Source organism: Geotrypetes seraphini, chromosome 11, assembly GCF_902459505.1.
Source record: "Geotrypetes seraphini chromosome 11, aGeoSer1.1, whole genome shotgun sequence".
Lineage (NCBI taxonomy): Eukaryota > Metazoa > Chordata > Amphibia > Gymnophiona > Dermophiidae > Geotrypetes > Geotrypetes seraphini.
In genome coordinates this window covers 57811906-57838843 of record NC_047094.1, presented here as the reverse complement: position 1 = coordinate 57838843, position 26938 = coordinate 57811906, and the positions used below count along the sequence as shown (strand labels likewise).

At 46.7% G+C, this 26938-nt stretch overlaps 1 protein-coding gene across 5 annotated transcripts in view; it reads left to right on the top strand.

Annotated features, from left to right (window-relative positions):
• The window catches only part of SLX4 (SLX4 structure-specific endonuclease subunit), a 147279-nt gene that overhangs the window by 33042 nt on the left and 87299 nt on the right, over window positions 1-26938 (top strand). For all 5 annotated transcript variants that reach the window (XM_033963782.1, XM_033963783.1, XM_033963781.1 and 2 more), the window contains 3 exons: window positions 7636-7857; window positions 18109-18335; window positions 24620-24936. In XM_033963782.1, coding sequence (XP_033819673.1) covers window positions 7636-7857; window positions 18109-18335; window positions 24620-24936 — 766 coding nt within the window. The remainder of the gene's footprint in view (window positions 1-7635; window positions 7858-18108; window positions 18336-24619; window positions 24937-26938) is intronic.

Below are 26938 nucleotides of genomic sequence, written 5' to 3'. Positions count from 1 at the left end.
AGTCCAAATATCGCATGGTTCCGTGCAAGGGCTTTGATAAGGCACAGCTGTCCCACCAATCCCTACTGGTGGAGTCGGCTTTGAAGAAGTCGCAGCCTTCCAGAGTCTCGGCGGCGGTTCTCCCCGGACGGGAGGGACGGACCTTGGACAAGTTTGGTCGTCGCCTCTATTCCAACTCTTTGATGGCGACCAGGGTCCTAAATTACGCATTCACCTTCTCATCTTATTTGAGACAGATGGTGAAGTCGTTGCCGAGGTATTATGGAGTCATGCCGGATTCCCATAAAGAGGATTTTGGGACTTTTATGTCCAACTTGTCTCACCTGCGTCTCTACCTCTTCCATGCGGTGTATGACGCATTTGAGCTTGCCTCTCGTGTATCAGCCTTCGCGGTGGCCATGCGCCGCCTGGCATGGCTCCGTACCCTGGATATGGACCCGAACTTGCAAGAACGTCTGGCCAATCTCCCGTGTGTTGGCTCAGAGCTGTTTGATGAGTCCTTGGAGGCGGCGACCAAGCGTTTGTCTGAACACGAGCGCTCTATTGCCTCATTGGTCCGTCCCAAACCCCGGGCTCCGCTGCAGAAGCCGTTTAGACCTCCTCCGCGGCGGTACCCGCAGAAGTCGACGCCGGCCTTCTCCAGGCCTCCGCCCCGACGTCCCCAGCAGCAGGGCAGAGTGTCCCAACCAAAGCCTCTGGCGCAAGGAGCATCTAAACCCGCGCCGTCTTTTTGACGTGATGCGCGGTTGGGGGCGGGCCCCCTCCGCACTATTAAAGGACCCCCTTCCTATCGGGGGCCGATTGCAGGCCTTTCTCCCAGCCTGGGCCGAGATCACGTCGGACGCTTGGGTGCTCCGGATCATCTCCGAGGGCTACTCGCTGAACTTCTTATCCATGCCACCGGAACATCCGCCGGCAGCTTCTCTTTGCTGTCGAGACCAGCTTCCTCTTCTCCTGTCGGAGGCCAGGTCCTTGTTGGGCCTTCGGGCGGTGGAGCATGTGCCCCCGAACCAAAGGGGACGGGGGTTTTACTCCCGTTACTTTTTGGTCCCGAAGAAGACAGGGGACTTACGCCCCATTCTGGACCTCCGGAGGCTCAACAAGTTCCTTGTCCGGGAGAAGTTCCGTATGTTATCCCTTCCAGTCCTGTACCCTCTGCTAGACTCGGGGGACTGGATGTGCTCCCTGGACCTAAAGGAGGCATATACGCATGTTCCGGTGCATCCCGCCTTTCGCCAGTACTTACGGTTCCAGGTGGGAGGAGTTGCACCTCCAATATCAAGTCCTTCCCTTCGGGCTGGCCTCGTCTCCTCGGGTCTTTACGAAGTGTATGGTGGTGGTCGCGGCTGCCCTAAGATCCCAGGGGCTGCAGGTCTTCCCCTACCTGGACGATTGGCTGATCAAGGCTTCATCCCGGGAGGGGGTTATCTCAGCGACCCGACAGACTATCATTCTTCTCCAACATCTGGGGTTCGAGGTAAATTTTCCCAAATCACAGTTGTGCCCGGCTCAATCCCTTCAGTTTATCGGGGCCGTGCTGGACACGGTTCGCCTTCGTGCATTCCTGCCCTCGTCGAGACTGGAGGCTCTGCTTCGCCTGGCCCGTCAGATTCTGCTGCGGCGCTCCGTCTCTGCGCACCGGCTGATGATTCTACTCGGCCACATGGCCTCGACAGTTCAGGTCACGCCGTTTGCCCGATTGCACCTGAGAATCCCTCAGTGGACCTTGGCCTCCCAGTGGCATCAGGATCGAGACCCGCTCTCCCTTCCTGTAACGGTCACTCCTTCCTTGAGACGATCGCTCCGTTGGTGGACCAACTCTTCCAATCTTTCCGGGGGTTTGCTCTTTCTCGTCCCTCCACATCGCAAGGTCCTGACCACGGACTCTTCGGAGTACGCGTGGGGGGCTCACCTCGACGGTCTGCGGACTCAAGCGCTATGGTCGGCGGAGGACCGTCTTTCTCACATCAATGTGTTGGAGCTTCGTGCCATTTTTCTGGCAGCCCGAGCCTTCGGTCATCTGCTGCGCAATCAGGTGGTCCTGGTACGGACGGACAACCAAGTGGCAATGTATAATGTAAACAAGCAAGGTGGAACGGGCTCTTGGTCCCTGTGCCGGGAAGCCTTGCGCCTTTGGGAATGGGCGACCTCCCAGAACATCTTCCTGCGGGCGGTTTACATTCAGGGAGAGGAGAATTGTCTGGCCGACAAACTCAGTCGTCTTCTCCAGCCGCACGAATGGTCGCTAAACTCCCGAGTTCTGCGCGAGGTCTTCGTCCGTTGGGGGACGCCTCGCGTGGATCTGTTTGCCTCCCCGGAGACTCACAAACTGCCCCTTTATTGTTCGCGAATTTACTCCCAGGATCGTCTCGAGACAGATGCCTTCCTTCTCGACTGGGGAGGGAAATTCCTTTATGCGTTTCCTCCTTTCCCTCTGATCTTGAGGACGTTGGTTCACCTCAAGTCATCCGGAGCCACTATGATTCTCATCGCACCTCGTTGGCCTCGTCAGCACTGGTTCTCCCTGCTCCTTCAACTCAGTGTCAGGGAGCCTCTACTTCTGCCTGTGTTTCCCTCTCTGCTGTCTCAGAGTTGGGGTTCGCTGTTGCATCCCAATCTTCAGTCATTACATCTGACGGCTTGGTTCCTTTCCACCTGACTTCGGCGGTCAGGGAGGTGTTGGAAGCCTCGCGCAAGGCCTCGACTCGGCTTTGTTATTCCCAGAAATGGACCAGATTTTCATCCTGGTGTACCTCGCACCATCTGGATCCAAGTTTGATTCCAGTGTCCTCGGTCCTGGAATATTTGTTGCATTTGTCCGAGTCTGGACTGAAGACAACTTCCATCCGGGTACATCTCAGTGCTATTGCTGCTTTCCATCGGCATCTAGAGGGACGTTCTCTCTCTCTTCATCCTCTGGTGGTTCGTTTCATGAGGGGTTTAGTTAATATTAATCCTCCTCTGAAACCTCCTCCTGTAGTTTGGGATCTTAATGTAGTCTTGGCTCAACTGATGAAACCTCCTTTTGAGCCGATTGACAAGTCTCTTCTTAAGTTTCTCACTTGGAAGGTGGTCTTTTTGCTTGCGCTCACGTCTGCTCGTCGTATTAGTGAGCTACAGGCTTTGGTTGCGGACCCGCCCTTTACTGTATTCCATCATGACAAGGTGGTTCTTCGCACCCATCCTAAATTTCTACCTAAGGTTGTGTCTGATTTCCACCTCAATCAGTCTATTGTTCTTCCGGTGTTCTTCCCGAAGCCCCACTCTCATCCTGGTGAGGCGGCACTTCACACGCTGGACTGTAAGAGGGTGTTGGCTTTTTATCTCCAACGTACCAAGTCTCATCGGAAGGTTCCTCAGTTATTTTTGTCCTTTGATCCTAATCGGCTGGGACATCCTATTTCCAAGCGCATCTTGTCCAACTGGCTAGCTGCTTGTATTTCTCTCAGGCTGGTCTCACGCTCCATGGTCGAGTCACGGGGCATAAGGTCCGGGCGATGGCAGCTTCTGTTGCTTTCCTCCGGTCTACTCCTGTGGAGGACATTTGTAAAGCTGCCACTTGGTCTTCGGTTCATACGTTCACCTCCCACTACTGTCTGGACACTTTGTCCAGAAGCGACGGCCGGTTTGGCCAGTCGGTGTTACGTAACCTGTTTTCCTAAATTGCCATCCTCCCACCTGCCCTTTTTTTTTGGTTGGCTTGAAGGTCACCCACATGTGAGAATATCATGCCTGCTTGTCCTGGGATAAAGCACAATTACTTACCGTAACAGGTGTTATCCAGGGACAGCAGGCATATATTCTCACAACCCGCCCACCTCCCCGGGGATGGCTTCTTTGCTGGTTATGGAACTGAGGACCACGAGGTGGGGATGCGCCCTCTAGTGGGCAAGAAGGCATGCACATGCGTGGTGCAGTGTAGCAAACTTGAAACTTTAATCAAGTTTGCTTGAAAAGCTGTCCGCGCTGGGGCTCCGTAGATGACGTCACCCGCATGTGAGAATATATGCCTGCTGTCCCTGGATAACACCTGTTACGGTAAGTAACTGTGCTTTTCGTCCCCGTCTCCAGATCGTTTATAAATATATTGAACAGGAGCGGTCCCAACACCGACCCCTGTGGAACTCTGCTCGTAACCCATTGCCAGTCTGAGTATTGGCCCTTCACTCCAACCCTCTATTTTCTGCCCACCAACCAGTGTTTAATCCATCGGTGAACATCCCCCTCCACCCTGTGGTTCCACAGCTTCTTAAGCAGCCGTTCGTGGGGTACCTTGTCGAAGGCTTTTTGGAAGTCGAGGTAAATGACGTCTATGGGTTCCCCTTTGTCCATCTGGCTGTTTATTCCTTCAAAGAAGTGTAGTAAGTTCGTGAGGCATGACCTTCCCTTGCAGAAGCCATGCTGGCTCACCCTCAGCTGCCCATTTTTTCTATGTGCTTGCAGATGCTGTCCTTAATCAGTGCTTCCATCATCTTACCTGGAACCGAAGTCAAGCTCACCGGCCTGTAGTTTCCCGGGTCACCTCTCGATCCCTTTTTAAAGATAGGCGTGACATTTGCTATTTTCCAGTCCTCCGGGGTCTCCCCAGTTTTTAAGGATAGGTTACATATTTGCCGGAGTGTTTCCACTATTTCTTTTCTCAGTTCTTTTAGTACCCTTGGGTGGATTCCGTCCGGGCCTGGTGATTTGTCGCTTCTCAATCTATCTATCTGTCGGAGGACATCCTCATGGTTACCTCACCGGTTCCTTGGTTAGGCCCGACTTTAGTGCAGGAAGAGGCGGTCGGAGCATACAGCGAGTTATTTCCTTCACTCGCCGGTGCTCCTGCTGCTCTCTCCTGCCTCTCCCGCTGCTCTCTCCAGTCTCCCTCACGAAAATCGTATTCACAGTTTTTCAAGATTCCTGGAACGGAACCCCCGTGAATTTTGAGGGAGTACTGTATATCTCTTTTAGATTTCTTAACAGCAGCTGCTTTTGTATCTTGACTATTGACTCAAACAGAAATGCAGTTTTTTTTGCTAGATACAAGTGGATCAATTTTTCACTCCATCAAAAATTACAATCCACCTCGGTTCCCTACAGAGTACAATGCTAGCACATTGGTTGCCTCAGAAGGACTCTCTCCAATCACAGTTAGCCTTGACAGCGGAGGTGCACCAGAGCCTACAGTGGGGGCTCTGGCTGAAGTCATTATCCAGAGGTCTCCCTTTCCGCATAGAGTCTTGAGTGATTCTAAGACTGAATCCAGGGGAATTGTCCCTGTACCAGAGAGCATTCAACTATATTGTGAAATGCTGGGTTGGTCCACTTTCGATCTCATGGCTTCAGTGGACAACAGGAAAGCCCCTCGCTTCTTCAGTTGAAGTTCCAAGCCCAGAAGTAATAGTATAGATGCTCTAGTACAACTATGGCCTTTTCGCCTCCTGTCTCAGCTGACTCTAAGAACTTTTACCCCTCTCCTGCCTCCCACGCTTACCTTTCGAATCCCTGGTGATCCAGCGGTGAACCACGGATTTGAAAGGTACGAGGGGAGGTGGGAGGGAGGTAAAAGTTCTTAGAGTCAACTGAGACAGGAGGCAGAAAGGATCCCTCCTGTCTCAATCCATCGCTGGACCACAAGGACTTACGGTAGACCCGGTGGAGGCCTGTAATGTATCAGGAGAGAAAGGGGGAGACAGGGTTCAGAACCTGACAGGGCATGGAAGGAGGAGGCTATGTGCAGAGACTGGCAGGGGAGGGGAGTGAGTGAGGGGGCTTGATGCAGAGCATGGCAGAGCAGGGAGGGAGAGGGAACAGGGTGCAGAGCCGGGCAGGGAGGGAGGGAGGCTGGGTGTAGAGCCTGGCAAGGTAGGGGGGCTGGGTGCAGAACTGGGCAGTGCGCTGCACTTGAATATTATAACACCCCCCCCCTTTGTTTATATTCATGCCAACCCTTTTTCCTACTTTTTATGGGAAAAAGATTACTTTAGCTTATATTTGCATCGGTTTATATTCAAGTATATAGTAATTATGTGTTAGGTTTTTTGAATGTCTATTTACTCCACCTCTTGTGTGAAATGAAAAATATTTGTTTATATGGGTAATTTGATTTTTCTCTGATACAACTAAAATGGACTTCACAGGTTTTAGAAATAAGCCACTGAATTGGAAATAGAAAGAACATGGTGCATAATAAAACAGGGAAATGCACCTTTATGGCTACTGCGCTGATTCGGTGAGCGTGAAGATGGTTGTGTTCCTTGTTAAAAATAAGGGCTGATATTTCTTCTTTGTTACCTATTAGGAGTAATCCTGAATTCATGCCTGATATAACTCCAGCAGCTTTTCAGCATTGGGCTGATAAGAACATTAAATACCTTTATCAAATCCTTAATGAAGATGGTTCCATTAGATCCTTCTCAGATCTAGAACAGAATTTAGGCTTGGATTCAAGGACCTTTTTCCCTTTTGGCAGTTATTTTATTATATACTTACCTTGCCCAAGTCATATTTAACTTTGTAAAAGAAGCACTATGTCTAGACGCTTAACAGGGAATCCCTTGAATTTCCATCACAAATTCTTATAGGAAATGTTGCCAGACTATGATTATTCTCGGTTTAGCCAACAGTGTTCATAGGACTTGGGGGTTGTTATTTCAACTGAGACCATACAAATGCATTTGAAGTCTATGTCTACAATGAAATTGTCAATTTCCTTCTTGGAACTGGGTTTTAAAACGACAGTGAGACTACACATAATCTCCCAAGCATGCTCAACAAATTCAGTTATGGAATTACAGTATTCTAAGTGTCTAAAATGCAAGCAGGAGGAGGTCTTTTTAGGCCTTATGTTTTATTCCTGCAGGGTAATTCAAACTTTGTGGAGAAGGATTTGGGTTAAATATTTCTGCCCTTTGGAATGCCCGTTGTATTTTGTCACCACAATTATTGTTTTCTACTTGTCTTGTTGTAGTACTTGTGCCAACAGGCATGAGAAGCTTCTTGAAAAGAGCTGTATTATTAGGCAAAAAAGTCAAATTATTGCGACAGCTGGATGCAGGATCCCCTTCTGTGGAACACTGGAGGGCAGTCATGATTCAACTCCTTCAGATGGAAAGACAGATGATATTTGACTTGGTAGGAAAACATTACAGTGTACCTGGGAACCCTTTTGGATTTTGCTCATGCCAACTGCCAGCAGTCGTTTATTGAATTTGTAGAGGCCTCGTATGTGCGTTATGTTCTATCCAATAGTTGGATTTTGCTACAAGTATTGGGGTTTGGGGAGGAGGAAATGGGGGAATTGGAGAAAGGGAAAATGAAAATTGTTCATGTTCTAAAGGGTCAGATTTCTGTTGAACTGTATTTTCTAATCTTGTACAATTGCAAAACTTTGAATTGAATAAATATATATTTTTAAAAAAGTGAAGAGGAAATCTTCTTCTGATTTGTTCTATTGCTCACAATTCTTCTGCTAATGCTCCATCATGGGTTCCTCTGTTTGCCACAATTCTCCTGCTGGGTTTCATTTATTCATTGTTTTCTGCATGCCTAAAGCTGAAACCCAGGCTTCCAAAGGTGCATGCAGCCTGCTACAGGTTTTGCTTATTTACTCTATTCCCTATAAACACCACAAATGTTTGATGTTTCTGACAGGTGTTTAGATGAGGCAGAGATTTCAACATCGATGGTGCCATCTCTCCAGAGGTCCAGTATCCCAGAGTGCCCAATCTGTGGGAAGCAGTTTAATACAACTAAGAGCCGAGCAGCTCACCTGAAACGCTGCGCCATCCAAATGCAGGTTTCTCCACAGCTCTTGCTGCAGGCAGTGCAGAAGCAAATACCTTCCCCTGCAGATGGGCTGCAAACAGGAGCCAGGTGAGCCCCACGTCATTTAGGCATTGTGTAGTTTAAAAAGAATTCCAGTTTGAAACTTACAGCTGTATTAATACATCCTTGGCACATACCCAGCCAGTCTGGTTTTCAGGATATCCATAATGAATATCTTTGACTGAGAGCTGCATATACTACTTCCATTGTTCATTATGGATAGCCATAAGATGTTCTTGCTGTACTAGTTTTGAATTCTTTTACATTTTTCATTTAAATACTTATATGGGTGGCAGGATTCAGCAGGCTTTACTGTTGGTCAGATCCTGATGAGACTAGCTGATGATGGAGGTGATAGAGACAGACTGTCTCTGAAGTGAAGAAAGCATAGGACAGGCACATGGGATCTCTTAGGGAGAGGAAGAGTTAGTGGATGCTGCGGACAGGCAAACTGGATAGGCCATTTGGCCTTTACCAGCCATCATGTTTCTTTGTTTCTGTGTATCCAGTCAAGTCCTGAATAGTAGTTGATTATCCCTGCTATATATTTTGCAATAAGTATAGAAACAATAATCTTGTATACATAACACGTGCTTGGGGGTATCCATTTAATGCTGTGTTTCATGTTCAACCAATCGGTTCTGCATCGCCTTTGTAGGAATAAATATGAAGTAAGAAAGCCATCATCTGTGACGTCATAGCCCAGGATGTTCATAATTCAGAGCTCTGCCGAGGCTGCTGAATACTAGCTAAAATAACATTCTCTTGCTCAGCGAAACTAAATCTCAGAGGTGTAAGAAAAAATTGTGACTTATAATATCAACATTGAAGAAACTAGAGAAATTTAGATACATAGTAGAGTGGGGTGAGAAACAGAACAGAGCATGGGACCTCCACAGCAGAGCAGGAGAAAAAATAGCGCAGTCACAAAATACCTTCTAGTGCAATGTGTCTTTTAGTCCTGAACCATAGGGTTATCCATCTGAACCTGCAAGTTGCTTGCAGAATGTTGTCAATCATCTTTGAACTCCACCTCCTTCCAAAGCAGCTGCTCCTGCCCCAGTTGTTATTCTGCAAGCAAGTTGGACAGAAGTGATTCTGCTTTGCTCTGTGGTTTTATTATTTCAGGTATTTTTTCTTCATGTTTGGTTGGAGGCTCGGTGCCCAGAGTTCCCATTTATTGGGACTTGTGCCTGGGAGAAGTCACAGACATTGCGGAATTCTGCTGCTAGCAGGATCAGCCCTCAGGGATACCTAGCTAGCCAGCCTGTATTAGTATTTTTTGAAGCTCATGGGCCATTCCTTGCATAGCTGCTCGCATCCCTGATTTATCAGAACTTGAACACAGGCTGTTTGGCTTTTTCTTGGCTTGGCTTTGATTAATAATGGGCCAGCTGCGTGGTCCCCTTCCCCTTCATGGCGTGAGGTTTTCTGGAGGTTGAGGTCCTCAGTCTGACGTAAGTTCAAATGGCAGCCCAAAGACCATGTATCTGTGAGGCAGAGTTCTTCTTAATTTGTCCCAGCTGCACTCTTAAGCTGAAACAGGCAGGCACATAGCACAGTGAGTAAGGCTATTATAGCCTATGGGGAAAATCAGGTGGGGTGTCTTCAAAAGTGAAATTTGAAGGTTTCTGCACCCAGAGCCAAGGTCCCCTACTTCTAAAACCCCTTTCCCTGCATTTTTTGTACTTCAGGAGAATCACTATGGGTTGTTTTGGTGTGAGTTTGTTGGTGGCGGCCATCTTGGATTTTAAATTATCTTTTTTTTTTCTAAAGCTTCTATCTGCTTCAAAACATCTCAATTTTATTTAAAATCAATAGGGATAGACCCCTCAGGCCTTCCTATTCCTGTATCATTCCAAGTTTGCTTTGGATGGCCAGCTGAGGAGCATCCGTGTTCCACATGTGGCAGAGCATGCAGGGGAGGGGAGCCTTGGTCTTAGACTCCTCTGAGTCCTCCAGGGCTGGAGATCCACAAGAGGCTAAGCACCCTCTGAAGATGCATAGGCTAAGCGCAGACATATGGATGCTGCAAAGCCCAGGAGAATCTGCAGGAATTTCCAGCCGGGGCCTTCGAGATCCCCAGTGCAAGGCTTTACCCTGGATTTATGAGCCTTGTGTAGAAGACCTGTTTGAACTGCTGAGGGTCCTCAATGTCTTCATTCAGCATAAGGCTAAGTTGGATCCTAGGATGAGAGTTTAGTTTCAGCAAATATGGGTAGAACAACAGAAGTACCAGTTAGGGGTGTTGGCACAGGGGTTATCCCAGGACAAGCAGGCAGCATATTCTTAACACATGGGTAACGTCACCGACGGAGCCCCGGTACGGACACTTTTTACTAGAAAGTTCTAGTTGGCTGCACCGCACATGCGCGAGTGCCCTCCCGCCCGACGGAGGAGTGCGTGGTCCCCAGTTTCTTCGTTTCCGCGGAGCGAAGAAGACGCATGTTTTTTTCAACGGCCGTTGAAAACGAGTTTCCTGCCTTCCCGCTCGCGTAAATTTTTTCGGTTTTTATTCTGTTTCATTTTAGATTCCTTATTTTTATTTTTAAAAAAAAAAAAACCTCTCGTCGAGTTTTCTGTTTTTTCTGGCCGGCCCCGACGGGGCCTGTTGCCACCATACAGGCCTCCGGATTCGATTTTGCAGAGGCCGTGTTTCCCTTCATGCCCCCTCAACCGGGCTTTAAGAAGTGCCAGCGGTGTGCATGCCCGATCTCTCTCACCGACCCGCACAATTGGTGCCTACAGTGCTTGGGTCCAGAGCATCGGACTGACACCTGCACCCGCTGTGCTACACTTAAAAAGCGCACTTTAAAAAATAGGCAGATCCAGCAAAATATTTTGTTCGGTACCGGATCTGCCATGGAACCTGCCGCGACGTCGACGGCACCTCAAAAGTCGGCACCGACTACGTCGACACCACCGGGGTCGCTGGGCCCAGGTAAGCCGGCTAAGAAGCCTTCCACTTCTCTAGAACGCCCTCCTGCCACAGTCGCAACGCCGACCCTTACGGCACTGCACCGACCCCGTAAACGCTCCGCTCCGATATCGGTGAGTGCCTCGTCATCGGCCTCCTCATCGCCGGAGCGTAGAGCGGCACCTATGGTACCGAAGAAGAAAAAAGCGGTACCGGTGCCTCCCCTGGATGACCGCATCGCGGCCATACTCCAGACCCAATTACAGGAGCAGCTGCAGCAACAACTACAACAACTGTTGCCGGCGTTGCTGGCCCCGCACCTTCCGGTACAGGACCGGTCCGAGCCTCGCACTGTCCCATCGGTGTCGACCCCCTCGGTACCGATCAATACTTCCATGCCAGTGCTCTCGGCTGAACCACCTACAGTGCATACCCGTGCTGCTGCCGACCCTTCCCGGTCCCAGGAACGACACCGGTCTTCCTCTCCCGGTACCGTCTTGGTGCGCTCAGGCAAGTCTCTCTCAAAGACCCGCCATACCGAGCCTTCCACACCGATATCCCGACGTGCACACCCCGACATCAGGGACCCGGACTTATGGGAAGACTCCCCGCACGGTACCGAGTAGGACGCTTCATCGACCGACGAAGAACCCTCCATGACTGACACCGTTTCCAAACCGGAACAGTCCTCTTTCTCTAAATTCCTTAGGGAGATGTCAGCAGCTCTTTCTATCCCCTTAGAGTCCGACTCTAAAAAGTCTCAGGCTTTCCTCGATGCCCTAGACTTTGAGCAACCTCCCAAGGAATTTCTAAAGTTGCCCGTCCACGACATCTTATGGGAAACTTTTTATAAAAACTGGGAGACCCCCCTCACTGTTCCTGGGGCTCCTTGCAAACTGGATAGCTTGTACCGGGTTATTCCAATCCCTGGGTTTGACAAGCCTCAATTGCCCCACGAATCTGTCCTGGTGGAATCCACCTTGAAAAAAATCTCAGGGTTCCAGTGTATATGCTTCCACCCCTCCTGTCAGAGAGGGAAAAACTATGGATAGATTTGGTAAGCACCTTTTCCAAAATGCAATGTTAGCCAATAGAGCAAACAATTACACCTTCCACTTCTCCTTCTACATGAAGCATCTGGTGCAACAACTCTCCACCTTACAAAAATACCTTCCGGAACGTAAGGTACCCCTCTTCCAGCAGCAAATTTCCAGCCTACTCCAACTCAGGAAGTTCATGGTTCGCTCCATTTATGACTCATTTGAGCTGACCTCTCGAGCATCTGCCATGGCTGTTGCTATGCGCCGTTTGGCCTGGCTGAGGGTCTCTGAACTGGACATTAACCATCAAGACCGCCTGGCTAACGCACCTTGTCTGGGTGACGAACTTTTCGGGGAGTCCCTGGACTCGACAACCCAGAAGCTCTCAGCTCACGAGACCAGGTGGGACACTCTGGTCAAACCTAAAAAGAAGACTCCACCTGCTCGCCCCTACAGACAGCAGTCTTCCTACCAGCGCAGGTTCTCGGCCAGACCTCTCAACCCGCCTCAACAACAGTCTCGCCGACCTCGACAACAGCATCAAACTCAGGCTCGCTCTCAGTCTCACCAACCTACCAAGCCTCTACCTCCGTCAAAACCCTTTTGACTCTTTTCTCCAGGGCATAGCCAGTCTCCCAACATCATTGCTTCTTCCTCAGCCTATTGGAGGTCGCCTCCAACTCTTCCTCAGCCGTTGGGAGGTCATCACATCAGACCAATTGGTCCTCAACATCATTCGCCACGGCTACTCTCTCAACTTCCAGACTCTTCCACCAGACAATCCTCCCATCGAGTCCGCTTCTCACTCCTCCCAATCTCTCCTCCTCCTGAGGGAGGTCCAATCCCTCCTTCTTCTCAATGCCATCGAAGAGGTGCCTTCGGAACAAAGGGGTCAGGGATTCTACTCCCGCTACTTTTTGGTTCCCAAGAAAACAGGAGACCTCCGTCCCATCCTCGATCTCAGGGACCTCAACAAGTGTCTGGTCAAGGAGAAGTTCAGAATGCTCTCCCTTGCCACACTTTACCCTCTTCTCTCTCAACACGACTGGCTATGTTCCCTAGACCTCAAAGAGGCCTACACTCACATCCCAATCAATCTGACTTCACGTCGCTACCTCCGATTTCAGATACAGCACCGTCACTATCAGTACAAAGTGCTACCCTTTGGCCTCGCATCATCGCCCAGGGTGTTCACCAAGTGCCTTATTGTGGTGGCGGCCTTCCTCAGGTCTCACAACCTCCAGGTGTTCCCCTACTTGGACGATTGGTTGGTGAAAGCACCTACGTCTCCACTTGTGCTGCAAGCCACTCATCACACCATCTCTTTCCTCCATCTCCTGGGGTTCGAGATCAACTACCCCAAGTCGCATCTGCTTCCCACACAGCGACTTCAGTTCATTGGAGCAGTTCTCGACACCACTCTGATGAGGGCGTTTCTCCCCTCCGACCGACAACGGACCCTGCTCCACCTCTGTCATCAGGTGCTCCTTCATCACTCCATCCCAGCCCGACAGATGATGGTCCTCCTGGGCCACATGGCCTCGACGGTACATGTGCTTCCTCTGGCGCGACTCCACCTCAGGACACCTCAATGGACTCTTGCCAACCAATGGTCACAGACCACGGATCTTCTTTCTCATCCCATCTCTGTGACATCGTCTCTTCAGCAATCTCTTCAATGGTGGTTGAACTCATCAAATCTTTCCAGGGGTCTACTCTTTCATCTACCCCCTCACTCCATGATCATAACCACAGATGCCTCCCCCTATGCGTGGGGAGCTCACCTGGGAGATCTTCGCACCCAGGGACTCTGGACCCCTCAGGAGCGTCAACATCACATCAATTTCCTGGAACTCAGAGCCATGTTCTATGCTCTCAAGGCCTTCCAGCACCTTCTCTACCCTCAGGTTCTGCTCCTGTGCACAGACAACCAAGTCGCCATGTACTACATAAACAAGCAAGGCGGCACCGGATCTCCCCTCCTCTGTCAGGAGGCCATCTGCATCTGGACCTGGGCCAAGGCCCACAGTCTCTTCCTCAAGGCTGTCTATATCCAGGGTGAACAGAACTCCCTGGCCGACAATCTCAGCCGCATCCTCCCACACTCCGCTCCATCTTTGCTCGCTGGGGCACTCCTCAGGTGGACCTCTTTGCAGCTCCTCACAACCATCAGCTGCCCCGGTTCTGTTCCAGACTCTTCTCTCCTCATCGTCTGGCCCCGGATGCATTCCTGCTCGACTGGACGGATCAGTTCCTCTATGCCTTTCCTCCACTGCCTCTGATGTTGCGGACGTTATCCAAACTCCGCAGGGACAGAGCCACCATGATTCTCATCGCTCCTCGGTGGCCTCGCCAACACTGGTTCTCCCTCCTGCTCCAGCTCAGCTCCAGGGAGCCCATTCCTCTTCCTGTGTTTCCTACTCTACTTACACAACAGCATCAGTCTCTACTACATCCCAATCTGCCCTCGCTCCACCTGAAAGCTTGGTTTCTCTCGGGCTGACCTCTCCAGAGAATCTGTCTCAGCCTGTGCGTCGTATTTTGGATGCCTCCAGGAAACCGGCCACCCTCCAATGTTACCATCAGAAGTGGAACCGGTTCTCCTCTTGGTGTCTACTACATCATCATGATCCCACCTCATTAGCGGTGGAAACTGTACTGGACTATTTGCTCTCTCTCTCCGACGCTGGCCTCAAGTCTACCTCAATCAGAGTCCACCTCAGTGCCATCACTGCGTTTCATGAGCCTATCCTCGGAAAACCTCTTACGGCTCATCCCCTGGTTTCACGTTTCATGAGAGGCCTCTTCATTGTCAAACAACCTCTGAAGCCTCCTCCAGTTGTCTGGGACCTGAATGTGGTTTTATCAGCCCTCATGAAACCTCCGTTTGAGCCTCTTGCCACAACTTCACTCAAATTTCTTACATGGAAGGTGCTTTTTCTCATAGCCATCACCTCTGCCAGGAGGGTTAGTGATCTGCATGCACTGGTGGCCGACCCACCTTTCACTGTTTTTCACCATGACAAGGTGGTTCTGTGTACCCATCCTAAATTCCTTCCCAAGGTGGTCTCGGATTTTCATCTCAACCAGTCCATTGTGTTGCCTGTCTTTTTCCCTAAGCCCCATTCTCATCCTGGGGAACAGGCATTGCACACGCAGGACTGTAAGCGTGCCCTTGCTTACTACCTTGACCGTACCAGGGCTCACCGCTCATCTCCTCAGCTCTTTTTGTCCTTCGACCCTAACCGTCTAGGTCGTCCTGTCTCTAAACGGACGCTTTCCAACTGGCTTGCTGCCTGCATTGCGTTCTGTTATGCTCGGGCCGGTCTCTCACTGGAAGGTGCTGTCACGGCCCACAGGGTCAGAGCTATGGCTGCTTCTGTGGCTTTCCTCCGTTCCACGCCCATCGAGGAAATCTGCAAGGCTGCCACTTGGTCCTCAGTTCACACGTTCACCACTCACTACTGTCTGGATACCTTCTCCAGACGGGATGGGCACTTCGGCCAATCTGTGTTACACAATTTATTTTCTTAATGGCCAACCATCCCTCCTCCCTCTCTGTTAGCTTGGAGATCACCCATGTGTTAAGAATATGCTGCCTGCTTGTCCTGGGATAAAGCACAGTTACTTACCGTAACAGGTGTTATCCAGGGACAGCAGGCAGATATTCTTACGTCCCACCCACCTCCCCGGGTTGGCTTCTTAGCTGGTTTATCTTAACTGGGGACCACGTACTCCTCCATCGGGCGGGAGGGCACTCGCGCATGCGCGGTGCGGCCAACTAGAACTTTCTAGTAAAAAGTGTCCGTACCAGGGCTCCATCGGTGACGTCACCCATGTGTTAAGAATATCTGCCTGCTGTCCCTGGATAACACCTGTTACGGTAAGTAACTATGCTTTTTCCCCTCAGCAGGTGCCCCGACTAGACGAGGACACAGACATGGTCCAGGATGTTAAGTCTGATGTAGACTGGGAGGATAGAAAGTCCAATTCCTTGCCATTATTGTCCCAGGATACAGTTTTGCTGGCAGAGTCTGGTTCTCTACATAAGAATAGCAGTCAATAAGCAGTAGTGGCCCTGGACCAGGGGAAAGTCCCCACGATATGCCACCTGCGCTCTTGGACATTTTCTTTTACCTCCTTTCTATAATTTCTATTTTTAATTTATCCCCTCCTGATTGTGTGAACCCTACCTGTTCCTTTTTACACTATTACTTTTTGTAGTTCTTTCCCTTTTCCACCCTGTTTCAGTATAGTTTTGTACATCTGTTTGAAATTTGTCCATGTACATTTTTGTCCCCCCATTTTAGAATTGTAATTGCTTAGAATTATTTGATGAGCGTGTATATCAGATTTTTTTTAAAAACCTAGAAATATCTACCTCTCTGTGAGATAGGGGCATGCTGTCAGTCTGGGCTCAGATTGGCGCAGACTGTTGGGTCCTAGAACTCTTTGAGAATGTTACAAAATCAAGTTCTATCCCTCCCTTCTGGGATCTTTCTTGTAGATTCTTCAGCCAGCCAGAGACAACCCTCAGAGTCCGGGCAACAGTGCAAAGGCTACTGGATCTTCGTGCCATTGAGCCAGTCCCAGATGAAGAATCAGACTCTGGCAGATATTTCATCATACCAAAGAAAGGCCAATTCTGTTCATCAAGTCATTCAACGTTGCACTGGGAGTGCTGTATTTCTGCATGGAGACTGTTTGGGCAGTCATAGCAGCAGTGTTGCCAGGGGGATTTCTTGCCTCCCTTGATTTGACAGAAGCCTATCTCCACATTCCCATTTTTCCAGCCCACAGGAGGTGCTTGCAGTTTCATGTGCTGGAGCAGCATTTCCAGTTCTCTGCACTCCCCTTTGGCCTAGCAGCAGCACCACCCCACACCTTTACCAAGGTCATGGTGATGGTAGCAGCACATCTCTGCAAGGCAGGGATCCAATTGCACCCATGTTTGGAACATTGGCTAATCAGAGCGAGTGCTTCGGGACTAGAAGCAATCAGCCTAAGAGAATAGCTGCACTGCTGTGGCTTTATAGAAACTACTATTGAAAGTACACTGGGAGAATGGTGAGGATTAATGGGCTGATCATGTGGGCAAGGGGAGGGAGAAAAGGAACAGTTTTGGACCCCAGAGGTGAAGAAGTGTGAGGGATGGGAGACTATATTAAGGAAATGCAGTTACAGAAGGAATTTAAAAATAAGAGCTACTTGATGAATTTGACGCACTCTACAGATTTTCCAAAAGTGTATTGAGATGAAAACATACAAAACCTTTTTCTTGTAAAACGATTACTGGTTTATTTTACACTATTGAGATTTTTCTGTGATTGTGTGTGACATTTCAGAGTATGTGTTTTGTCTTTATGCAGCCAAATAATTTCTGACCAATGCAGGTTTTATTGAAACAGGAGAAAAATAGAAAAGAGAGTGTAGTTTTTTGCCACAAGAAGTTAAAAGAAGGAGTGATAAGAAAGATAGGTTGAACAGAGGAGGATGAGTATGGACAAGAACAGAATAAGGGATGGGAAGGTAGCATTGATATTGCCCACACCATAAATGTAAACCAGTAACAGCAACACCTGTGTTGGAATTCATTCACTCTGTTGGTAATACATTTCTTTTATTGTTGTTTAAAAGAAACATTTAATAAGTTGTAATATACTCAAGAATTATAACTAATAATAATATATTATGTTATTTTGGAACTCAATTTGGACTCAAGTTAATTGTCTTCTAGAAAACCATTTTGCGTTATCTTATGACACCATTCTGTTTGGTTTATCTATGAGGAAAAAAAGTCAAATTTTGTCGTATTATAACAAACTGTTGTTAATCATGACAGGGGTCGCCATTCAGCATATTACCAATAATTGGAAAAACTATTCTAATCTTAATTATACATTTTGGTGGAACTCGTTATGCCATATTTATAAGATGGAAAGAGCAATTGCTACACAGAAAGGGACCTATAATAATTTTATAAAGATCTGGGGGCCATTGGAAAAATATTGTAATGAGTAGACATCACTTTCTATAGGAGATTATAACTACACAGTGGGGGGTGGTAATAGTAGTTTGCACTATATTTTTAAATTATTAATAGTATATTTTATGTTGAGCTTTTGTTTAAATTATTTTAAGAAGGGAGGGAGGGAGGGGATATATATTTTTGTTCTAGATGACATGGTAAAGATTTTCAAGTGTTATTTTGAAATTATAATGGATGTATTTCTGTACACTTGTTGTATGATTTAAAATGAATAAAGAATTTAAAAAAAACAAAAACAAAAACTAATAGAGAGAGTTCCAAATATGGATCCATTCTTTTTTCTTGTGTTTTAGTGGTCAGGTTTCAGGGTCCAAGCGGAAGGGATCTGTCAAGGGCAAGGAAACCTCAAAGAAGAAGAAGAAGACCGTCAAGGATGACTCGGAGATTGAGAACCTGCTTCTCGCCATGGTGATGTCCCGCTCTCTGCTGCAGCCAGACAGCCCACAGCTGACAGACATTGTACCATCAGCTGGCTCAAGGTCGGAGAATAGTTTTCCAATCAAGATAAATTCAGGAACAGGTACAGTGCATGTAAAACTCAATAGTGCCTGCAATATGTTTTGGAGTTTTTGTTTCATTTTACAATGGTACACTCAGCCTTCATCATGTAAACCAGTTCTTTTTCTATTAATGTAATATAGCTTTCCTTATTCCCCGTGCCAGACCACTCCAGACAAGTTAGTTATATATTCCTGCCAGCAAATAGAGATAGAGAAAAAAAGGTCAAATCTGACTTCATTCTCAGTAGAGAACATAAGAATTGCCACTGCTGGGTCAGACCAGTGGTCCATCATGCCCAGCAGTCCGCTCCCGCGGTGGCCCCCAGGTCAAAGACCAGTGCCCTAACTGAGACCAGCCCTACCTGCGTACGTTCTGGTTCAGCAGGAACTTGTCTAACTTTGTCTTGAATCCCTGGAGGGTGTTTTTCCCTATACCAGCCTCCGGAAGAGCGTTCCAGTTTTCCACCACTCTCTGGGTGAAGAAGAACTTCCTTACGTTTGTATGGAATCTATCCCCTTTTAACTTCAGAGAGCGCCCTCTCATTCTCCCTACCTTGGAGAGGGTGAACAATCCGTCTTTATCTGCTAAGTCTATTCCCTTCAGTATTTTGAATGTTTCGATCATGTCCCCTCTCAGTCTCTTCTTTTCAAGGGAGAAGAAGTCCAGTTTCTCTAATCTCTTACTATACGGCAACTCCTCCAGCCCCTTATCCATTTTAGTCGCTCTTCTCTGGACCCTTTTGAGTAGTATCTTGTCCTTCTTCATATATGTCGACCAGTGCTGGACGCAGTACTCCAGGTGAGGGCGCACCATGGCCCAATACAGTGGCATGATAACCTTCTCTTATCTGTTTGTGATCCCCTTCTTTATCATTCCTAGCATTCTGTTTGCCCTTTTTGCTGTCGCCGCTGCGCTTTCGACTTGTCAATCAGAACTCCCAAGTCTCTTTGCTGGGAGGTCTCTCCAAGTACCGACCCGGACATCCTGTATTCGTGCATGAGATTTTTGTTACTGACATGCATCACTTTACACTTATCCACGTTGAACCTCATTTGCCATGTTGATGTATTTTTTACTTTAGCAGGCAGTGCTTCTGGGAAGGTACTCCCTTATGATCCCCATCAGACCAGTTGAAAAACAAAGGGCTGTGCTGTCAACCAGCAAATAGAGACAGAGCTCAATTGCATGTGAGCTCTGCCCTATAAAGTGCAGTGTGCAGCCCAAATTCACCAGTTTTTCTGTCCTCAGCAGATTCTGACAAACTAGCCATCAGTTGGTCAGGTCTGGTGTGGTTGGCTCTTGAATCAGTTGGAGAACTGGTGACCAACTGAGCAAGAAGGGCAGAAATCCAAGGCATAATTTTTTTTTTTTTTTTGGGGGGGGGAGGGGCAAAAACAGAAACCACAAGGAACATACTCCAAGGAATCTAAGTCTTACCCCTTCTTCCCTGAGCTAGAAGTAGTTTCTTTTTCAGCCTTTGCCCTTTGTCATCTTCCTAGCTGTTTTTTAAAATTACAACAGAAGAGGAAACAGTACAAGGGACAGCAGTGCTGTGCAGAACATTAGAATAGCCTTACTGGGTCAGACCAATGGTCCATCAAGCCCAGTAGCCCATTCTCATGGTGGCTAATCCACCTCCTGGCCAAAACCCAAGGAGTAGCAATATTTCATGCTACCAATCCAGGACAAGCAGTGGCTTCCCCCATGTCTTTCTCAATAACAGACTATGGACTTTTCCTCCAGGAACTTGTCCAAACCTTTCTTAAAACCAGCTACGCTATCCGCTCTTACCACAACCTCTGGCAATGCGTTCCAGAGTACTGACAGAACTAAGGACTGCACCAACAACTGAAATGCTGGGTCCTCAAAATAAGATCTTAAAGATTGCAGCTTTTTAAGCATTCAGAAACCCTCCATACTACTGTGTCGACTTACGCATGCATAGTTAGATGCCTATCTAATTGGACCCCTAAATTCTAATAGTATGTTCCAGGGGATATACCTCACCATGCAGAATTAAACTATTCTCAGTTAATTTGGTAAGGGTAGGATACCACCACCATTATGTCATCTGCATAGCTATACAGCTTGACTCCCAGGCTTGATAATTTGAATCTTAAAAATGATAAATATATGTTGAAGATTAATGGAGAAGGGGGGGGGATCCCTGTGTAACTCCACAGGGATTGCTGTGAAATCTACAGGGATTGCTCCAACTACTTGAAAAATTGCCATCTGATAGTACAGTACTTGGTAAGTCCATGAGCCCAAAACATCATGGAATCACTAGTAATTTCCTACAGAATCCCCCAAATCAAACGCGCTACTTAGATCAAATTGAAGTATCAGTGCGCCTAAACCTTTGCTAAAAAGAAAATGTAAATACAGTGCCTCACACAACGAACTTAATTGGTTCCAGGAGCAAGTTTGTTATGCGAAAAGTTTGTTATGTGAAACGCGTTTTCCCATAACAATACATGTTAAAAAAAATAATTCGTTCTGTAGCATAAAATATGCTAAGATGACATAAAAAAAGATAAATTTTTTGTTATTATTTTTATTTAGATACATCTAAAAACATAATTGTTTTTTAAAACAACACACATTTTTTAAATTTAAAGACAGAGAGGGCAGTTAAGCGCAGTGCCATCAGTTATCCTGCCCCTCTCAGTGAATTGCCTGGGATGGAGGGAGGGAGAGAAGAAGGCAGATGATGGAAGTGGGAAGAACTTGTGCCGTCAGCATCAGGCACAAGCGGGAAAGCAGCAGCGGTGAGGGGCTAGAAGTTATCTTCCTTTCATTCATGTCCTTGCCACCCCCGTCCCTTGGTCGGTCCCACAATTTCACAATTTCCTGCATATCTCCTCCCTTCATTCTTGTAGCCCATAATCTCCTCTCCTGACATCTCCCTGTCCTTTTACTTCCACTATCTTCCTATCCCATCTCTATTCCCTTTTGTCCCTCTCCCCATGATCAATCATCTCACCACCTCTCTCTTCCTTCACCCTCAGGGTTCAAGATTGCTTCCACTCTTTTTCCTGTTGTTCTCTCTGCCTGTCACCCTATGATTTAGCATCCCTTCTGCCCTTGTCCAATATTTCCCCTTCTCTCCCTCCCTCTCATCCCCTGCTCCAACATACCGTATTTCAACTGCCCTTCCATCCCCAGGCCTGCCAACTTCCACTCATTTACTGCTTTCTCCCACCTCTGCCAAAGCCCGCCCCCCCCCCCCCCCCCCCCGCAGTGATCGGCAACACCAGGCACCCCCCCTCGATCGGCGAAACAGGGCCCCCCCTCGATCGGCGAAACAGGGCCCCCCCTCGATCGGCGAAACAGGGCCGGCGACTGCTTTCTCCCGCTGCTGTTGAAGTCTGTAAACAACTTTAACACAAGCCACGGGGCTCTAACAGTGCGTATGCTGCCAACTGCTTCCTTCCTCCTTCCTCTCCCCTCATGATGTAACTTCCCATTTGGTTGATGGAGGAGGAGGAGGAGGAGGGTAGCCGGTAGCGTCACGCACACTGCGCGGAAGGATGCAGCTCGGGCGACTTCGTTGTGTGAAACGAAGTCCGTTGTACGAATCAAGACAAGAAGTTCGTTGTGCGCAGCGTTCGCTGTGCGAGGCGTTCGTTATGCGAGGCACCACTGTAGTCTTGCAAAGAAGCTAGTACAATTTCCATACTCTATCAAAGTCTAAATCTTGTATGGTATAATCCCTCAGTAAGCAACTTATTTGTAGACCATCTAAAATTAAAAAAAAAAAAAATGATAATAATGCTAAGAAATGCATTTGGTCATGCATTTGGGTTGCAAAAACCAGAAGGAACGGTACAGTTTAGGGGAGGTGAAGAACTTAAATGCACGACAGATTAGTGGGGCTTGGGTGTGATTGTATGTGATGATCTTTAAAGTGGCTAAACAGGTTGAAAAGGTGATAGGAAAAACTAGAAGGGTGCTAGGGTACATAGGAAGAGGTATGGCCAGTAGGAAAAAGGAGGTATTGATGCCCCTGTATAAGACTCTGGTGAGACTTCATTTGGAATATTGTGTACAATTCTGGAGACCACAGCTTCAAAAAGACATAAAAAGGATGGAGTCAGTCCAGAGGAAGGCTACTAAAATGGTACGTTATTTTCCTCATAAGGCATATGAGGACAGACTTAATGATCTCAATATGTTTACTTTGGAGGAAAGGCGGGAGAGAGGAGATATGATAGATATGTTTAAATACCTACATTGCGTAAATGCGCATTAGTCGAGTCTCATTTGAAAGGAAGTTGTGGAATGAGAGGGCATAGGATGAAGTTAAGGTGATAGGCTCAGGAGTAATCTAAGGAAATACTTTTTTTACAGAAAGGGTAGTAGATGTGTGGAACAGTCTCCCAGAAGAGGTGGTAGAGACGGAGACTGTCTTAATTCAAGAAAGCGTGGGATAGGCATGTGGGATCTCTTAGAGAGAGGAAGAGATAATAGTTACTATGAATGGGCAGACTGGATGGGCCATTTAGCCTTTATCTACCATCATGTTTCTAGGATTATCTTGCTTTACTCTTACTTTGTTGCATCTGAGAGTGTGCTAGTATACCATTGGAAGCAAGCAGGGTGGGCATCACTAAATAAAGAAGCTGGAAATGATTACTGGAATGGCAAAAATTACAGCTGAGAGATGTTTCAGATCAAACATCTACATGTGTTGTACTATTCCTTGTCATCAGCAGCAGATGAATCTAGACGAATTGGCCCAAAAATGGGGGTTCCGGTTTATATTCAGGCCAGCGCCCAGTGCCTACCCAATCCCCTCCCAGACTTATTGCAGGCCTCCGCCGGGCTGCCAGGCTCTGCACCCTGTCACCCCTCCCTGCCCTGTCCTTCGTACCTCCTCTGCCGCTGAAATCCCTGGCGGTCCAAAGGTGTAGCAGGCAGGAGCGAGCTTTCTGTGCTCCTGCCCCGTTGCTAACTCGTTCGCTCGCTCGCTACCGCGAGTTCTGGCTTCAGCTGCTGAGCGGTACCGAGCAGGAGCGCGCTTTAGTGCTGCTCGGTGCTGAGCGGCTTCCTGATGGCTCCCGCTAATTCTCATGAGAATTTGTGGGAGCCATGCAGAAAGCCGCTCAGCACCGAGCAGCAGTGGCATGTATATAATCAATGTTTACATACATAAAATTAGGTAAATAGTTAAATATAGGTTTGAATTGTAGGTGTGACAGCTGAACTGAGATTTAAAAACCAAAACAAAATAACTATTTAGAAAACCAGTAAAAGTAAATTTTTTTTTTTTAATATCTTTATTCCTTTTTACATTATACAAACAAGTCATTATATAAATCAAGTCATACTATACATTCTTCACTTGAAACTTTACAATCATCTTATACCATAAATTACCTCCCCTCCCTCCCTTTCCAAATATTTTTGTAACTACTCATCCTAATGTCATAAAACCCACCCATCCACCCTCCCATCCTATACATACTAAATGGGGATAAATTCAATTATTTATTATAGTAATCAATTAATGGTCCCCACACATCTTTAAATTTTTTATAATATCCTCTCTTAATCGCCAATGTTTTTTCCATTTCATACACATGACACACCGAACTCCACCAGAAACAGTAATTCAACCCCCTGTAGTCTTTCCAATTGTATGTTATTTGTTGGATGGCAACTCCTGTTAAAATCATTAACAGCTTATTATTATTCGAGGAGATTTGACTTTTGGCCCTCATAGACATCCCAAACAAAACTGTGTCATATAACAGGGCCACATGATTCTCTAACATACAATTTATTTGTCCCCAGATCAATTTCCAAAAATTATTAATAAGAGGACAATAAAATAATAAATGATCTAGGGTTCCAGCCTCAAGATGACAATGCCAACATCTATTAGACTTAGAGCAATCCAATTTTTGTAAACGAACAGGGGTTCAGAGTGCTCTATGCAACAGGAAAAACCATGTTTGCCTCATAGACGCAGACAATGTACATCTTATCCTCCAAGACCAAATACGTGGCCATTGAGATGCATTAATTTTATGCTTAATCTCAGTGCTCCAAATATCTCTTAAGTACATTAAAATAAAAATTCAATAACAGCAGTAAGACACACTGGAGTATGTCAGTAAAGTGGAAGGGAAGTAATGACACTTTTGATGAGCTACCTGCCCTTCCCACCAGAACAGCTCCTTTTCATAATATGAGCTGTCCTATAATTCTTCAAGACAGAGTAAGTGACTGAATATATACAGATAAATTGTATGTAGTTAAGCTGCATTACAGTTTTTTTCTTCACAATTACCAAAGTTAAAAAGAGTCAGAAGAAGAAGAAGGAAACTTCACTACCTCCACTGTTAATCCAAGATCCAGCGTCTGCTCTTCAGCAGATCCGGCAGCGGGTGGCCCTACTCCTGACAGAGAATGATGAATCACCCAACACTCCCATGCTTCCTGCCAGCAGGTTTTGGGAGGAGGGTGTCCCAGTTGCAGCTTGGTGCCAAGTGTTGACCAGAAGTGTGCACAGCAGGCTGTGGGAGAGCAGTTCACTGCAGGAGAACTATCCACCTGAATCGTATTACTTGGATGCACTTGTTCCTCCATTGTCGGTGTGGAAACCATCCCAGGTAAGGAAGGCTTCTCAAACAGTTTTATCATTAATTTTTCCTTTTCCTTAGCAGGACCAATTCAGAACCAATGGGTTGTGTCCATCAACTAGCAGACGAGAGACAGAACCATTCAAATTGACAGATCTAGCTGAAATTCAGGCTGAGTAACATTTGTGTAATAATTTGGAATGTATCATTATGCCTTGTACTTTTTCAGTTTGACTTCATTGGAGGATTTGGGTATTTTGACCTGATTTTGTAAGTTTACGTTTCAAATTTGTTAAAATTTTGACATAATGCCCTTTAGTAAGCTTTCAGAACAGTTAATGGGATGCCTATGTGAGAAGTTCAGAAAGGCACCTGTTAAGGTAACACAGGCACCCCTGTACCTTAACACCCAGATGATTATAGAAGAATAGCCATACTGAGTCAGACCAATGGTCCATCTAGCCCAGCATCTTGTTTCCAACAGTAGCCAATTCTGATCACAAGTACCTGACAGAAACACAAATAGTAGCAACATGACCATGTGACTCCACTGCTGAGACAATATCACTGGTCTAATTCTTGTTCTCACTCATTGAACCTTCTATTCAGGTATCCCACTATATTTATCTTTCCACATCGGTCCACACTATCACCTATATGTGGTGCACTTTATAAGCACATGCTATCTTGTCACATATGTACTTTACATATATACTGCAAGGCTATATGTGTCACATACATACTGAACATATATACTGCAGGGTAATCTTATAAAAGACCTTTCTGTTGTGTAAAAAGCCTTTATCATACTGTTGCATTAAAGACTCTCAAGACCAAAAACATTTCTATGCATATGTGGTTACATTCAGTATTCAAGGCAATATGATGACACTTGGCATTTCTGCAGCATTAGATAAGAAACCATGAGATACTCTTGAATCACTTAGAAGTCTTTAGGGATTAGAGGAAAGGTCCTTCTATGGTTTAAATCATTTTTTTCATAGAGACAGTTTCATGTATAACAAGGTCATAGGTACTCAGAGTGGATAGAGTTATCCTCAGGTGTTCCCAGGGCTGGGCCTTATTGGCCATCATGTTTAGTATTTACATGAGACCTATTATTCATGTTCTGTGATGTCTAGATTAGTGGTTCTCAAACCTGTGCTGGGGGACCCCCAGGCAGTCGGGTTTTGAGGATATCCCTAGTGAATATGCATGAGACAGATTTGCATACCTGTCACTTCCATTATATGGAAATCTCTCTCATATGCATATTCATTAGGGGTAACCTGAAAACCCGACTGGCTGTGGGTCCCCCAGGACAGGTTTGAGAACCACTGGTGTAGATGTTCAATTCAGACTTTACACAGATTACATTACATTACATTTCTTTAGTGACTTCTATTCCGCCTTTACCTTGCAGTTCAAGGTGGATTACATAAGAATTGTTATGATCTTAAAACATAAGGTTATAAAGGACCATCTTCTAATTTGCTAAGGAGTAGATTGGTAATGCTGATGGAGTTTGAAACTTTATTGGTAAAGGTATATTGGTTTCATGTGTTTTTTGAAGAGTAAGGTTTTTGTTTCTTTTTTGAAAGTTTTGTAGTCTGTGGTTGAAGTCAGCAGATTGGTGAGCTGTCGGTCCAGTTTTGCTGCTCTGGTGGCCAGAAGGTTGTCATATATTTTTCTTCGTTTGACATTTTTGGTTGAGGGTGTGCGAATATTGTGTGAGTTCTCCTGTGTCTGATTGAGGTGGAATGAGTTAGTCGATTGTTCCAGTAGGATGACTTACAGATGACTTACAGTTCTTATTTCTTTCACTGACTCTGTTGAGAACAGTTTGCAATTTGTGACTTATCTGTCTTCAATAAGTGAGGGCTTTGGATGAGTGCTAATCACTTTAAACTAAATGTTTCTAAAATCACAGATTTTGTTTCTATCTGATAAGGCCTCTCCTTCTCTGGTTCCAGAATCCTCCTTTATAGACTCGCTGAAAATTCTAGTTGATAAGAGCTTTAATTAACTTGGT